The sequence below is a fragment of the Columba livia genome, chromosome 1 (assembly GCF_036013475.1).
Source record: "Columba livia isolate bColLiv1 breed racing homer chromosome 1, bColLiv1.pat.W.v2, whole genome shotgun sequence".
In the NCBI taxonomy this organism is placed as follows: domain Eukaryota; kingdom Metazoa; phylum Chordata; class Aves; order Columbiformes; family Columbidae; genus Columba; species Columba livia.
Window position 1 is genome coordinate 56,545,721 of NC_088602.1, and position 15,976 is coordinate 56,561,696.

The 15,976-nt window shown below is 40.3% G+C and overlaps 1 protein-coding gene across 2 annotated transcripts in view; it reads right to left on the reverse strand.

Moving 5' to 3' along the window:
- Nucleotides 1-208: 208 nt before the first annotated feature.
- The window catches only part of SLC15A1 (solute carrier family 15 member 1), a 44,191-nt gene continuing 28,423 nt past the window's right edge, over nucleotides 209-15,976 (reverse strand). For both annotated transcript variants that reach the window (XM_021290569.2, XM_065057546.1), the window contains 15 exons: nucleotides 15,564-15,646; nucleotides 14,301-14,387; nucleotides 13,190-13,279; nucleotides 11,869-11,913; nucleotides 11,737-11,769; nucleotides 11,522-11,610; nucleotides 10,233-10,314; nucleotides 8,462-8,587; nucleotides 7,261-7,410; nucleotides 4,814-4,863; nucleotides 4,064-4,171; nucleotides 3,832-3,928; nucleotides 3,212-3,358; nucleotides 2,333-2,440; nucleotides 209-1,074 (listed from right to left, as the gene is read on the reverse strand). In XM_021290569.2, the coding sequence (XP_021146244.2) occupies nucleotides 886-1,074; nucleotides 2,333-2,440; nucleotides 3,212-3,358; nucleotides 3,832-3,928; nucleotides 4,064-4,171; nucleotides 4,814-4,863; nucleotides 7,261-7,410; nucleotides 8,462-8,587; nucleotides 10,233-10,314; nucleotides 11,522-11,610; nucleotides 11,737-11,769; nucleotides 11,869-11,913; nucleotides 13,190-13,279; nucleotides 14,301-14,387; nucleotides 15,564-15,646 (1,484 nt within the window). In that variant the 3' untranslated portion in view covers nucleotides 209-885. The remainder of the gene's footprint in view (nucleotides 1,075-2,332; nucleotides 2,441-3,211; nucleotides 3,359-3,831; nucleotides 3,929-4,063; nucleotides 4,172-4,813; nucleotides 4,864-7,260; nucleotides 7,411-8,461; nucleotides 8,588-10,232; nucleotides 10,315-11,521; nucleotides 11,611-11,736; nucleotides 11,770-11,868; nucleotides 11,914-13,189; nucleotides 13,280-14,300; nucleotides 14,388-15,563; nucleotides 15,647-15,976) is intronic.

Consider the following 15,976-nt stretch of genomic DNA (forward strand, 5'->3'; position numbering starts at 1 on the left):
GAATTCCCAAAATACACAGACCACTGGCACTCCATAATTCAGTCTTCCTTACTATAAATTTCATGGTTGTTACAAGTGTATTAAGATAGAGAAGACTGACACTGTTCCAGCAGCTTCAAATGATGGAGCACATACGACGAAACAGCAGAGAGGTGGTATCAAGTTTTGTTAACATGCAACTGTAAGTCATACTCATACAGCACTTGCATTCTTTTGTGACAAAAATTTTATTGCTGTTGCTTATTCCAAACATTTGCCATTGTCTGTTTACCTGAGTGGACACCTCATTAGCATATTTAATTAAAAACATAACAGTAGTTAAATGGTAGTTAACAGGCACATAAAGCATTATATTACAGTGAACGTGGAGCACAGACAGCATTTTAGTCTGAGCAATGCCAGAGCTTCGCTCCCATTATCCATAAGGAAGTACAAAAGAATTTAAGGCACATGTGACCTGCTGCTTTTAAGTAACAGTGAGGCTAGAGGGGTCATGCAGACAGCTTGGCTTCAATTACTATTTCTTAGCAATATGTGTTTCTTTCACAATATAAAATTGAAATGCAGTATAAAAATACATCTTTTCACAGGGTCTAATAGTGCCAAGTGCAATTTCAGTATTTTAAATGCTATGGTATATAAGTTTGAGGTACATTAAGAGTGCAAATTGTGCTGGAGTTTCTTCAGGATATCACATTCAGCAGGAGAGAGACTTATCTTTCCCTCTTTCTTCCCAAGAGAGGCTGCCTTTTTAAGGTAAAACAGTTTCTCTTGACCTCTCCCATGAGAGATTTATTCTGCGGTATTACCAATACCCTGATTCCTCCTACTGTAGTGATAGTTAATGGGATACCATAATTTACAAACACTCCTTGAATACACCTTTCACATCCGAGAGACACTTTCACCCTCCTTTTCATAGACACTTGGATCCTTTTTGCCTTGTTTCTTTTCTTCCTCATCGAGCTGGGCTTCAACCTCATTTGGATCAGTATAGGTATAAAAATAAGCCATGACAGCAAAAATGATGCTGACTGCCAACAGCAAGGCAGCAAACAGCACATACTCTGCCCACTGCCAAAAAAGAAAAAAAAAAGTATCATTTATCCATCAGCATTTGTTCCTCAGAAGAATTACACAATTTTACCCTTTGCAAGAAATGTAGGTAATTCAGAAGGTGAAAGTGAGCATACATAACAAGTATCATATGACTTAGAGGACTAAGTATTAGATGTACATAATAAATATTAAAGCAACTCAGAATTGAGGTAATTTCTGCAGTTCTGAAGAAACAAGAGTTCTCTGAATGCTGTGAAGTTTTACAATACCCTTTTCCTGGATGCATGGGAGTGGACTAAAAGACTGAAAAGGAAACTCAGCCCCTCTTTTTGGTCAGGTAATCCCATTTTAAACCAGGCTGGCAGTGATCTTGGCTTCCACTTACTGACTGCAAATCTGGGCAGAGAGGAAGACCAGGAACTCTAATTTCAAGTGCTACCCCTGCCTGAAAAGCCTCAACAGCTCCATTTTGTGCCTTTTTTTTTTCTGGTTAATTTAGCTGAAACCAGGACTGCTAGACCTCTTTCAAAGACAGGCTCTTCCCTCTCTCAGGTATCCCTTTTGATTCATTAGGGAGAACCAGAACTTTCATGTTTCAAAGAATGAGGTTTGAAACCCATGGAGCCAGAAGGAGGGCTGTGGCAGTGCTGAGGTATGCAGGTGCAGCATCATTAGCAGTGAACAGAATGTTGGTAGGTTTTAATCCTATTAGTCTAGAATTCTGGCCCAGGAGCTTACAGCCTTTCCAGACCATGAGAAGCAATTTATTGTAGAGATGCTAGAAACTGCTGCTTGCAAGAGAAGGAACCTGGCAGAGCAAAAGTTAAGAGTGACAAACAGCAGATAGAAGTGGTAGAAACCTTTGTTGAGAAAGTATTTTTTAAAGCACTTCAAAGTTTCATGTGTTTACACATACATACACACATATGTTGGGGAAGTACTGGGGAAAGAAGTCCAACAGAAACTTTAGAGGAGGCTCAAGGAGACAAGTTACCACCCTGTTGTCACAGCCTTCAAGATTAGTTTTAATCCAAATAGGTTATAAGGATTCATAACTCCATTACTTTTATACTCTAACAAGATTATTCAGTCAAGCACTAGTTCTACAACTGCCTGGTACACTCTTATCTAACAGCAACCTCATGAATGCCAATTATGAATGCAAATACGGCATAATGCTGATGTTCAAAAGTGATGGTTGAGGATTATCAAATGTGACTCCCCCTGGATTAGAGCTGCAATACAATAGCATGCTGATTGCTTGTGTGCTTACCGGCTCACTGAGTTTGGATGCTCCAGCCACAATAAGGACGATTATGTTACCAACAGCCACAGTCAGCAGCCATCCTGCCTGCAGCACTGCCTTCATGTTAGATGGGGCCTACAGAATAGAAGTAAGACACCAATGTTTTAGTCAGACACTGCTATCACTTATTTTCTGATGTTTACTGCATTCTTTACATTATAACAAATGCTGATTCTTTTGGGGGAGAAGGATATGTATATATATTTTAATTTAAAATTGCTAGAGAACTAAATAGGCATGGAAAAAGCTCTGAAGAAGAAGAGATTAATGGGAACTATAACACCTTTGACTTTGTACACACTGTGTAACTAACAGGCACATTTTACATCTCAGGCACACATGGCTAAATTGAGTTCATCATAGTCTAGCAGGCCACATCTTAACATTTCCATCACTGCAGTTTGTAGACACACAGCTGATAAATTGGAGACAAAGGAATTAAGAGTGCATAATGAAACTGCTGCTAAAAGCTGTATGGAGGAAATTTGTGTGGAGATAAGGTGGCAGTCCTTGTTCATTTTATATTTGAGGGCTCTCCCATTTGGTTTTATAGCAGCAGGACAGTTCCAGCTATTTTCAATGGAAAGTCACACATGAGGAGATTTGAGGACTGGCAGTCAAATTTTCAAATTATCTAATTCGTCTTAGTTTCATGGAAAAGACTAAATGCTGGTGAAACAAGGCTGACCTGCATCAGCCTATAGTCCTGCTAGGGAGCTCTGGAGGACATAATTGTTCAAACAAAGCAGGAATACAGAACCACAACTTCAAAACAATAGACCACAGAAGATCTTTCTTTGTACCAGGATTCTTAAAACAATGAGAGTTCTGAAGGGCAAAACCTACCTGTGAGTATGAAAACTCCAGTCCAGTGACAGAGAAGACTACTTCTGCACATGTAAGAAGAAAATACTGAGGGATCTGCCAAGCCATATGGACTGTATTGGGTGGGATATCTTCAGAATATATTACATCAAGTGTGTTTCCAGTACACTAGAAATTAAAATAGCACATTAGGAGCAGTGATAAAGAGTCTGCACACTAAAGGCACTCTAAACAGTTCTATACCAACTCTATAATCATCTATACACAAAGTTCCTGATAAAGATAAATATTATATATGATTATATATATATATAAGATAAATATTATATATGAAGCACTGCATACCTAGTTATGAAGTATTAGTTACTTTACAACAGATTTCATGCAAATCCTTAGTGTCAAAAATGGCTGAAGATTTAAGGCCATTAATGATGAACATGAATTCTTGCATTATGTTATTATCATACCCATCATTATAGTTAACAAGAGCTTTGTGTTCTGTTTAACATACCTGCATTGCATACCATATGTGCAATTAAGGGTAAGAGAGAGAATTCTGCAAGTGGTTTTTTTTTAATTAAAGAAAATACTGACATGAAAAGTAATTCTACACTACCCATCCAACAGCACTGGCAACTCACCCCATTAATTACAATTGTATAGGCACTGCCAAATCCAAATTTGTTTGAAGTAACTGAACAAGTGTTTGAATTTATAATAGCCATTATGTTCTCTTTTCTGAAAGAAAAAAAAAAAAAGCACAGTTCAGACCATAGGTATAGACATTTGTGGGTATTATATAAAATAAGAGAGTTCTATGTCCTTTTCCCAAGGACAAGTACATCTTTAAGTGGTCAGATTAGGGTACCTTACCTTCCTCCTGCTAAGAGGCTGTAATTACTGGCAGAAAGAGTCATCAGTGTTCCAAAAGAAGTGTCACCCATAGTGACATTGATAGTATAAGGCAAGTTGTTTATGAACCTTTAAAATGCAAGAGTGATTAAATGCTAAAGAGTGATTAAATACTAAAAAAAAAAAATATGCATAAGTCAAAGAATACAGGTTTTACTTGTAATACTATACTGGCAGCACAACAAGCATCAGGTCTTCCCCTTTCATTTTTGCCAGTTAACATTTTTGAAAGAACTCCAAATCTCTTGAAGTGTATCTAATGCAAAAAGCAAACTAGACCCACATCAGCCCACGGCCTGCTTAGGAGGATGTCAAAAGCAAGTCTCTACTACAACCATCAATAAATGCATCTGCAAATGGAAGATGTAGAGGAACAGCAGAGAAGCAGTACAACACTTCTTACCCAAGATTAAAAATGGGGTATAGACATGCAATCCGGGCTGGTTGTCAATGAACAAAAAAATCTAGACAATGCAGCAAAACATATACTTCCAATTTTATCTGAATTATACCCAAAGCAGTTATGCAAGATAGTTTAGATAAGTTATACCCCGCAAGTTCCTATATCCCCTAAACATCAAGGGAAGTGTCCAGCAAGTGTAGAGGTCCTACAGCACAGCAAACCATGTTAAGCAAGAGGAGTCCACCCAAGAGACAGACTGAAGAGACAGTCACACTACTGCCAAAATTTAGGAGCAAAACAAACTCTACCTGATAAGATTATTTCCTTCTTCTGGTTTTGATGTGACATTGTCATCCAGCTGGTGGAAGAGACCATTATCAAGATACTTCATTGGTATCAGTGAACAACTTCAATGTGCACTATTACATCACAGTGAGAATTAACAGATGCTTCAGAACAAGACTCCAGACCTTCCCTTTTAGGATCCTACTAGGATACATATCTACTAGAAAATACTGTATAACCACACATTTAAGTTTTGGTGAAAGGGTAATTGTCAAGTTGAATACCAAGTTGGTATTTTTTTTACCTTTTTTTTAATCAAACAAACAAACAAAACAAAACAAAAAACAAACTAAACAAAACAACAAACCATACCACATCATAGGATGGATTGAACGGGAAAGGACCATTAAAGATCATCTAGTTCCAACCCCCTCTGCCATGGGCAGGGACATCTCCAACTAGACCAGGTTGCTCAAAGCCCCATCCAACTTGACCCTGAACACTTCCAGGGATGGGGCACCCACAGCTTCTCTGGGCAGCCTTTTCCAGTGCCTCACCACCCTCATGGGGAAGAATTTCTTCCTTTTATCTGATCTAAACTCTATCTGATCTATACTCTTTCAGTTTAAAGCCATTACCCCTTGTCCTATCACTACACACCCTTCTAAAAAGTCCCTTTCCAGCCTTCCTGTAGGTTGCCTTTAGGTACTGGAAGGCTTCTATAATGTCTCCCCACAGTCTTCTCTTCTCCAGTATGAAGAAACCCAACTCTCTCAGCCTGTCGTCATAGGAGAGTTGCTCCTGCCCTCTGATTGTCTTCATGGCCCTTCTCTAGACTTGCTTTAGCAAGTCCATGTCCTTATGCTAGGAAGCCCAGAGCTGAACACAGTACTCCAAGCAGGGTCTCATGAGAGCAGAGCGGAGGGGGAGAATCACTTCCCTCGACCTGCCGGCCACACTTCTTGTTATGCAGCCCAGGATATGCTTGGCCTTCTGGGCTGCAAGCACAACTTGCTGTCTCATGTCCAGTTTTTCATCCACCAATATTCCCAAGTCCTTCACAAGGCTGTTCTTAATCCCTTCATCCTCCAGTCTATATTGATACTGGAGATTTCCCCAACCCATGTGCAGGACCTTGCACTTGGCCTTGTTGAGCTTCATGAGGTTTACATGGTCCCACCTCTCAAGCCTATCAAGGTCCTTATGGATGACATCCCTTCCCTCCAGTGTATCAACCACATCACACAGCTTGGACTCATTGGCAAATATGCTGAGGTGCCCTCAGTCCTATTGTCCATGTTACCAAGAAAGATATTAAAGAGCACTGATCCCAATACCAACCCCTGAGGAACACCACTTGTTGCCACTGTCACTGGTCTTCACTTGCACCTCTTTGGTGCAACCATCCAGCCAATTCCTTATCTGCTGAGTGGTCCACCTCTCAAATCCACATATCCAACGTAGAGACAAGGATGTCATGCAGGACAGTGTCAAATACTTTGCACAAGTCCAGATAGATGATGTCAGTTGCTCTTCTCTTATCCACCAGCACATTAATTCTATGGTAGAAGGCCACCAAATTTGTCAGGCACAATTTGCCCTTTATGAAGCTATGTTTGTTGCCATCAGTCATCTCCTTATTTTCCATTTACCTTGGCATAGTGTCCAAGAGGATCTGCTCCATGACCTTGCTGGGCACAGAAGTGAAGCTTACTGGCCTGTAGTTTCCTGGGTCTTCCTTTTCCCCCTTTTTAAAAATGAGGGTTACATTTCCCCTTTCCTAGTCAGTGGTAACTTCACCAGCCTGCAACGACTTCTCAAGTATGATGGATAGTGGCTTATCAACTTCATCTGCTACTTCCCTCGGGACCTACAGGTGCATCTTATCAGGTCCCATGGACTTGTGCACCTTCATGTTCCTTAGATGGCCTCCAACTTGATCCTCTACAGTGGGGAGTTCTTCATTCTCTCAATCCCTGCCTTTGCCTTTTGCAATTTGGTTGGTGTGGCTGGAGCACTTGCTAGTGAAGACTGAGGCAAAAAAAGTCATTCAGTACCTTCTCCATATCCCAGGTAACCAGGTCTCATGTTTCTTTCCAGAGAGGGCCTACATTTTCTGTGCTCTTCCTTCTATCACCAACATGTCTACAGAGGCTTTATCTTGTTGCCCTTGATATCTCCATCCAGATTTAATTCTGTTTGGACTTTAGCTTTCCTAACTTGATCCCCAGCTGCTTGGACAATTTCTCTGTATTCCGCCCAGGCTGCCTGCCCATGCTTCCACCCTCCGTGGGCTTCCTGCCCTGCTCTCTACAGTTCACCAGTCCCACTGGTACTACAAAGAGTTGGAGAGACAGAAAACAAGACAACAGGAAAAAAACAGCCTGGAGCATGTCCTCTCAGCTTCACACACTCCATGTGCATAGTTGCCAAGACATTAATGTATGTCTTGGGCGTCAAGCAGGCTTACCCATTCAGCAACGATGCCGGACTCAGTATTTTTAATTTCAATGGTGTGACGTTGTCCCCCTGGCAAGTTGATAGGTTTCATTGTACTGTTATTTCCAGAAATTACATTTAATGATTGGAGCTGAGAAGTCTCAAATGTCATGTAGTCCGTCTACAAAGACAAATGAATTACTAAATATTTCCGTACAACAATGTATTTGTTATTTGTCTACACCTTTGAGGGAGTGTTATGGACCCTGGGGTGGGGATCAGAAAGTTACACATATGTTACTTCTGAAGTGCTAGGCATTGCGAGTATCTCCAAACTTTCATTTTTGTTATGTTTTCTACATCAAGCACTAATTTCATTTGATCATTCTTTTTTATTGATTTCTTTTGTTACACAAGCTTCAAAGTAACGTGAGCTTCCTGCAAGCATTATGGAATAGCTGTTATTTTCCTGTGTATCTCCTGCTCCGGATAAATCAGGCTTACCACCAACACCAAGTACAATTTTGTTTAGCTACAGAGCCAGAACTAGCATAACGTAAGATGTAGCATTTCCTAAATAGCAAGGCCTCCTAAGAGATGCAAATGCAAGCTGAATCTTTATGGTTTCAGCATAACAGGAGGGACTATTACCAGGACATGATTTAAATGTTCTAAATATATTTCATCAGCATAAAATACATAGAACATCAATAAACGCGTTAATGTAGTACTAAAATAACTCATTTTATGGGATTATAAAAAGGATTTTATAATCCAAACCATCTAGATTATAAAATGTCTATAGCAGAGTGTGGAGCATTTTACATCCCTCATATTCACATATGCACCATGGTTATATCAGTAAGTACAGTGATTTACTAGAGTTGAATGGACTTTTTTTGAAGGAAGGAGTGTTCTCGCTGTTAAAAAAAATAAAATAAATCACACCTTTTTAGCAAGAGTGAAGTTTTCACTTAGTTCAAATCACTATTAAGTTTCTTAAAAACAACTCTTGCCGAAACAAACTAGTATTACTTAGACTATTGAAATAGTTACTGTTTCTTCACTGTGTTTTCAGTAACAATTCATGCCACAAAACAAAACAATCTTTAATAGATTAAAAAAGAAAAACCTAGAAAATAATCAATTTTGAAACATTAGTTAAGAACCACTTTGACTTACTCCAATAGAACCCCTTTTTAACTTGCTATTCCCCATCTCCCCTTACTTACGTAATCCATAGATGTTAAATTCACAGTCTTCAGCTGAGGTTCAAACTGAACTGTTGCACCATCAGTTCCTAGATTTATTACTTTGATTTGGGATTGCCCAGCTGCAGGGAAAACTGGAAGAGTTTTCTGTAGGACAGAAAAAAAAGTATCATCAGTGCCCTATCTTAAGTCACAATGGAAAAAAGTACTATAATTACTGCGATCTTATGAGGAAGATTAGCATTTGCCTGATGATTATAAACACCAGAGGGATGAAATATTAATAATGGGATTTTGTTACTGGTCTCTTTATGTACATCCCACAAACACAGATCCATTTTAACCTTTCTGCAGGAGATTCTTGTGCAACAGTCTGGGAAGTAACAAGTTTTTATGATTCTCCTGCTCAACGGCAGTAAGTGTGTGTGCACAGCTCTGGCCTTCTGAACAGAGCATTCAGGGACACAGCCTGGATGTGTTTGTACCAGCTGAAGGCCAGATCCTTTACTTTCAACTTCAAGAGGAAGCAGTTTTATCAATATAAGACCCATTTCGCTGTCAGACCCAGCCATTAAAGAGTATGGCCAGCAGGTCAAGGGAGGTGATTCTGCCCTTCTGCTCCACTCTGGTGAGACCCCATCTGGAGTCCTGTGTCCAGCTCTGGAGCCCTCAGCACAGGAAAGACATGGACCTGTTGGAGGGGGGCCAGAGGAGGCCACAGAAATGATGAGAGGGTGGAACAGCTCTGCTGTGAGGACAGGCTGAGAGAGTTGGGGTTGTTCAGCCTGGAGAAGAGAAGGCTCCAGGGAGACATCATTGTGTCCTTTCAGTACTCAAAAGGGGCCTATAGGAAAGATGGGGACAGACTTTTTAGCAGGCCCTGTTGTGATAGGACAAGAGGTAATGGGTTTAAACTAAAAGAGGTAGATTTAAACCAGGAAGGAAGAAATTTTTTACACTGAGGGTGGTGAAACACTAGGACAAGTTGCCCAGAGAGGTGGTAGATGTCTCTTCCCTGGAGACATTCCAGACCAGGCTGAATGGGGCTCTGAGCAACCTGATCTAGTTGCAGATGTCCCTGCTCATTGCAGGGGGTTGGACTAGATGACCTTTAAAGGTCCCTTCCAACCCAAACTATTCTATGATTAAGGAGAGAAGTCCTCATTCCTAACTAAAATTAGAGTTGAACATCTCACTTTGATAGCGCATGAAACCAGGCCAGCACCTCTGGATAGCTATTCAGCTCTTGGGATGCAATGGATCACCTCCCAGAGATGTTGCTGACTCCCCAGTGACAAGGGAAACCTATATCTCGTTCAGGCATGACACCTCCCTTCGGGGCAAGGAAAGTGAGGTATGATGAATCCTGCCTTAAACAGGTGTCATCTTTGTTCATGCTGTGATGTTGGTTCCCAGACTGTGGCCTGTCACACTTCACTTCCAGTCTAAATATCAGAAGGGATCAGAGATAGAAAGCAGCTCCCTGGTAGGCCAAACAAATCTTTGTTTTTAACCGAGATTAAAAGTTAAAGACCCAAGGTTGGCTTTACTGTGTGATTTATGTTAATGGCAGATGAGATGTTTTTACAGGGTGGTGTTCATTGCAAGTTAATTTTATTAATGTATATTGCAATAGTGCAATCAGCATAATATTTTCCCTCCACTTCTGTGCTCATATGCTTTGCTCCAAATTTAGGAGTCTTGGCTCATTTTCACCTTAAACAGGCTTTGTTCTATATTAATAACTAAGTATTAATAGTGTTAATAAATATTTGCATGTGGCTGAACTTACATCTATTTGCACTTGCACAAGGGCAGCAGCAACAAAAGCCAAAGACGCAAGGAGCATACCAACAGTTATCTTCCGCAGGGGCCTAGTACAGCAACAAAACACACACGTGAGTTGGAAGACAGGTATGAATTCAAAACTTCAACTGTCAGTTGTTTTCATTTCACAGTGGGAAACTCAAATGGCTACAACTAGCACATTATCAGCATCTGAAGGGCTGATGTCATTACAGAAAGTGTTCTGCTAAACTAGCTGCCTCCATTCATATTTATGCTATTGGGAAATGTATCTTTCCTGCAGCATCATAACCTGTTACTCTGCATCTGCTGGGCTCAAACACTGAACAAACATCATTATTAGGTTTCCGGACAAGTTTGATGTGCAGGAAGAAAAAAAAAAACAAACCACCAAACAGAAACCCAAACAAACAAACATAACCACAACCACAATCCAGTATGGTTGTTAAATTTAAAACAATGAAAAGACAAGAAGTTATACCTTTAAAAAAGGGTAACAACTTGTATCTATATTGCTATGTTTAAATCAAAATGATATTGCACAAAAAAAGAGGTTAGGGAACTATGTTGAATTAGTAGACATCTTGACTGACATACAGGTATCTGTAAGGGTAAAGCTAAGGTAGTTATTTTATTTATGGCATCATTTGTCAGCTGTAGAGTGTCCACAAATGGATGATAGTGTTTCCAACACAGCACATGCTTCCAGTTTTTCATAACTAGACAGAAAAGCAGCACTACATCTTGGACCTATAAAAGTTTAAGAACTGTAATCTTTTCAGGCCACTTCATTACCCACATTGAAAATAACATGCAATGTCCTCCAAAGCTACACCTAGAATTATCTAGTTAGCCAGACTCCTTGCTGGGACTGAGGAGGGAACATATCGCAGGTAGTTTTAAGACCAAAACATGATACATGCTATGGATGTACGTTGTATTTCTATTTATACTTTGGGAGGGAGAGGGGGTAGACATAGGGGAAGTGTAAAACAATAAACAGCATCTCTCCTGCAATCAAAAGATTTTGACCTTAACTGGAAAATGTTGTTACTTTACTGTTAGATCCTTTCCCTCTAGTCTGTGGTGTCTGTACATACCATTTAGAGTATCTTTTTAAAATTTTAATTTAAGATGTTAACGCCATTTTAAGCACACTACTATTTTCTCCTTAGCTGAATGCCTGGTTTTGTTACATTATGATATCTGGAAGAGCAGTTTAAAGAAAATACTAAAATGAGCCTCTGTTGAAGTCAGGCAAGTACATCAACTTACGTGAAATTGATCTTGCATTTCTTGATTAAAGGGTAAATCACAGCATCTACAACTGGGACCATTATAATAATAAGGATTGGATTCACAGTCTGTTGAAGATGAAGAAGGGAAAAAAATTAAGTCTCTTTCAAAGTCATTTTTTTAATTTAATGGCACTTGAGATTTACATAATCCTTGGAAAGTACTTAAAATGGGCAGGCAGAAGATTACTGTACCTGCATTTGGTCTGGCTGAATCTGAATAGCTCCCTGTTAAAGAAAAAATAAATAGGTTTTAGTATTATGACAAATAAAACTGATCTGAAAAGCAAATGTTCATTAAGAAAAGAAGCAATAAAAATAACCTACAAAATTCCCATCCATATTTGTGGCTTGCAGTGTCCATCTTGACCCCTTAACAAAAGAAAAAAAAGTTAAATGCCACAGTAAATCAGTCTTCCAAAGTTCATCTTCAATTGTTTTCATAAGTGTTGAGAAAGACATGCAATTCAATTAAAAAAAAAAAAAAATAAAGCTAGCTTGCTACAGGAATATTCTTACTCTGCAATGTAAAGATTTGAACAAAGTGATCCTAGCGGCCCATTTTGCTTTATTTACTATTTGCATGAAATAGAGCGGAAAATAATTTAGATGTAGAGATTAGATGTGACAGGAACATCCTGCACAGAGCATTGCCATGTGCTTTCCATAGAAGCCACCCAAGTGCCTTTGTGCCACCTGCCTGAGCACCCCACGCCACTGGCATGTCCATCTGTCCTTCACACAGCCCAGCAGTGAGCTGCCAAAGCCAGGGCTGGACCTGCTTTGAGCCCTCTGCCCAGAAAACCTGCCTAGAGCTGGGTCCAGCGGGGCTGACATTAAGCCTGAGCCCAGAGTGAGACAGGAATGTGCATCGGTGCATCTGTGGCTCACCTTTAACCACCCGTGATGTATCCCTATGAGATCTGACAGTTATTGTTCATGGAATAAGTATTTCACGCTGAATTTCACAGCGGGGTTGCCTGTGGTCACACTGCTGCTTGCAGCTCACTGGTACAAGACTAAAGCAGCATCCATCAAGGCAACCTGGACCAAACTTTGTCCACTTTGCCTTGGATAAAGTTTTCGGTCCCTGGTTCTCTGACACTCTCCTAAACTTGTACTTCAATACTTAACTCTGAAAGCCTGCTTTCGTGAGTCCTGAGCACTCAGCCCAAGTCAAGAGGGATTATAGGCTTATACAAATGCTTGAAGGTGTGAAGTATTTATAACAAGTTTGAGCGATTAAGCAAACTGGCATCCAAGTTCATTTCAGCCCTGATTCTCCAGAGCATTTACACTAGGACTCTACACTTCATCTCACAACTGAGAGTGGCAGAAGAGTTAGAACTAAGAAAGCTTTGAATTGCTGTTTCATCCTCCAAGTCCTGGCAGATACAAGATTTGGAGAGGCCTCAGTCACTGAACTGGTCCTGAGCATGTCCAGATAAACTGACTTTCCCCTGTTTGCAGAACATCCCATACTACCATGACTTGGAAAAACTATCCCTTCATATTAGAATCAGATTAAAGAGTTTGCTTAGAATTATTTTACACCTTTCCATAGGTGCCTTTTATGTCTGGTGACCTCAGAGTACGGGGAGTGACGTGGTACAGCTGTAATTGCCAAGCCAAACAATTTCTACTTTACCTGCTGGTCAAAAAGCGCCCAGAACATGGGGAGAGGGATGTAAAGGAAAAGCACCTTCAACACCATTTTAGTTTGAACAATCAGTCGTTTCTGCAGCAAATGAGAATTACACAAGAGAAATTAGTCAAAAAAAAAATAAAAAAGACAGCTGCAGGCTGCTATTTGCAGCACAGCAACAGGTAAAGACACATCATATAATGTTTACCCATGTCCTGAACTTTGTGTGTTGTAGACACTTCACTGATTTCTGTTAAAAAGCACAAGGTCTGTCCTGTGGGAAGGGCTGCTGATTAAAGGTGACATTGGTATCAGGGAAACCTGCACCTCTTGGCATGTATACTGCTGGCAGCATGAGATTCAGCACCTTAGTGCTGCTTTATTTTTCTAGGAAGAAGGCATTTGAACAACAGGTGACTGAAGAATGCATTTCACACACAAAAAATATATATAGGCAGAAGGAAAATAAAGGTGAGAGGCTAAGGTTTGTGTTGTCATTGATGACACAGCAGGGCGGATATGAAGTAGGGGACATGGCTGGGGATACAAGGCTTTCAGAATCATGGTAAGGAGCTTGTACTGAGTCCAGGAGGATGCAGTGTTTATCCACATAAGCTGAAATTCTTAAGCATAATTCTGTAGTTTGATCCTCAGACAAGTGTTAAGGCCCTGAGCATTAACCATGCCAGTCAACACCATGTCCATTTTTACCTTCTGCAGTCATTAAACCTGCATATTTCTGTTTGAAGTTGATTCTGAAGCTGGTTTGCTGGGAGAAACAAGAAGCTGAAAGGGATAATGCTGGCTATTTTACACTAATTCTGAAACTACTAAGTGCTTGTATTTGTTCAACAAGGGAAATAGTCTTTATCTCCCTCGAATTTCCCCAGGCAACCTATGATCACACAGAGCATCAGCCCAGACACAGCTCTGCTTTCTCCCACAGGAGTTGGGGTGGTAACCTGCAGTCCTAGGGGAGCGCTGAGACTGGGCCAGACCATTAACTTCTAAGTGACTGAGAGGCCCAAAACTACTTGCCCAGCACTTGAGGCAATGGATCAGAGCAGACAGAAGCTGATGGTTGGGGATGTCACAGCACAGGAGTCATACTTACGTCATACTTCTCACTTGCCCAGTCTAGCCAGTGCTCTCTCTTGGGGAACTCCTTGCTGCGATGCCGAAACCGGTTTTTGATGGCAAACTGAGAAGGAAGAGAATTATGTTTAATGGCATTAACAAATTTTTGTAATGCTATAAGCTGTTTTGGCATTAAAGATGACACTCCTGCTTTAGAGGTTGCTAAAGGTAACTTAACTGCTTGAGGCATCTAAAGGAATGTTGCATGTAAGGACTCACACTGCATATCCAACTGAGTGTCCACCTGGGATTAGGTGAACCAAACAGCTCAGAGTAGTCTGTCTCAGTGTGGCTTGCTGTTAGGAATTTGAAGACCTGCCCGCTTCAGACTAGCTTATGTACAACAATAAAGAGAAGAATGTCATAGGCACAGGTTTTCAGAGCTGAATGGCTGTAAGAGTATATTTCACTATGAGAAACTGCATCTTGTAGATATTCCTCATACCCTGACACTGAATATACACCAATGTAGTCCTGAAGAACTACCAAGACTTTCTGCATAGAATAACAAGCAAGGCTGAGCTGGGCCTTATGCAAAGCACTTTAAGTGATCTGAGCTGGGCCTTATGCAAAGCACTTTAAGTGATGGCCAAAGTCACCTATAGGGATTTGGTTTTGACAGTGCTCACAAGACAAGCAAAGGTCTGGGCTATAACAAGCTGTCAGAGAATGAAAAAGCCCATAAATGAAAAAAATCCCCTGATCTTAAAGTTGAGAAGACACTGCCATGTTGGGGCATTCAGTGCTATTCACACAGATTTAGCTCCTTTCCTTGCAGGCTTGTACTGACATGTAATCCCTCTGACCTCCCTAATACAGTGGGGATCAACATAACTCTTCATTGTAAATAACAATAATAAGCGATGCACTTTTTGCTGACAAGAGATACTAGTAGCTCTGCTCCTGACTCAGGTCAATGCATGTTTGTCTCTTTCTGCAGGGCTGCATAAAGGTATGCAAATAAGGAAGGAATGATTCCAAGGAGTTAAGATCAGCTTTTGTGCATCATTGACACCATGCTTTGTTTCCTTTGTGTATAAATTCAGATATAAACCAAGATACAGGTAAATACAAAGGCAGCCTGTAAATCTGGAGGTGTCAGTAAGAAGCCTTCTGTAAGAAAAAAAAAAATAAAACTTTCTAAAGTTCTCATATTATGACAGATTTCTGATTTAGGCAAGTACACTAAACAGTTTTTAAAATTGCTGTAAGAGTTTTTGGTAATAAAAATAATACTTACTCCAATGCATTTGAAAACTTCAATCATTATATTGCCTTGAGGTCTAACTTTCTTGTACATCTTGCTCCCAATTATGAACACAACTACAATACACAAATGCAACTCAGGATTAATAGGAAATCATGGCAAGTAATTTGGTATGGAAACCATAACAGTCAAGAAGTTTTGTCAGAGTAGAAATAACCCTCAAAGGGAACAATGAATGTGCCTATTGGCACGTTGTTATACAGTAAAAGAAATCAAATTAGTATCAGTAGATTGCTATACTTAAAGCAAAGGACTAGATCTGGAAACTTGTAGGCTAAGTCCTCAGTAGGATATTAACTTAATTGAGGGATGGTCCAAACAAGGACCACTGAGGACCTCAGCTCTGGCCTTGCTGCACCAAATTAAGACTGCTTCATGGACTCCTT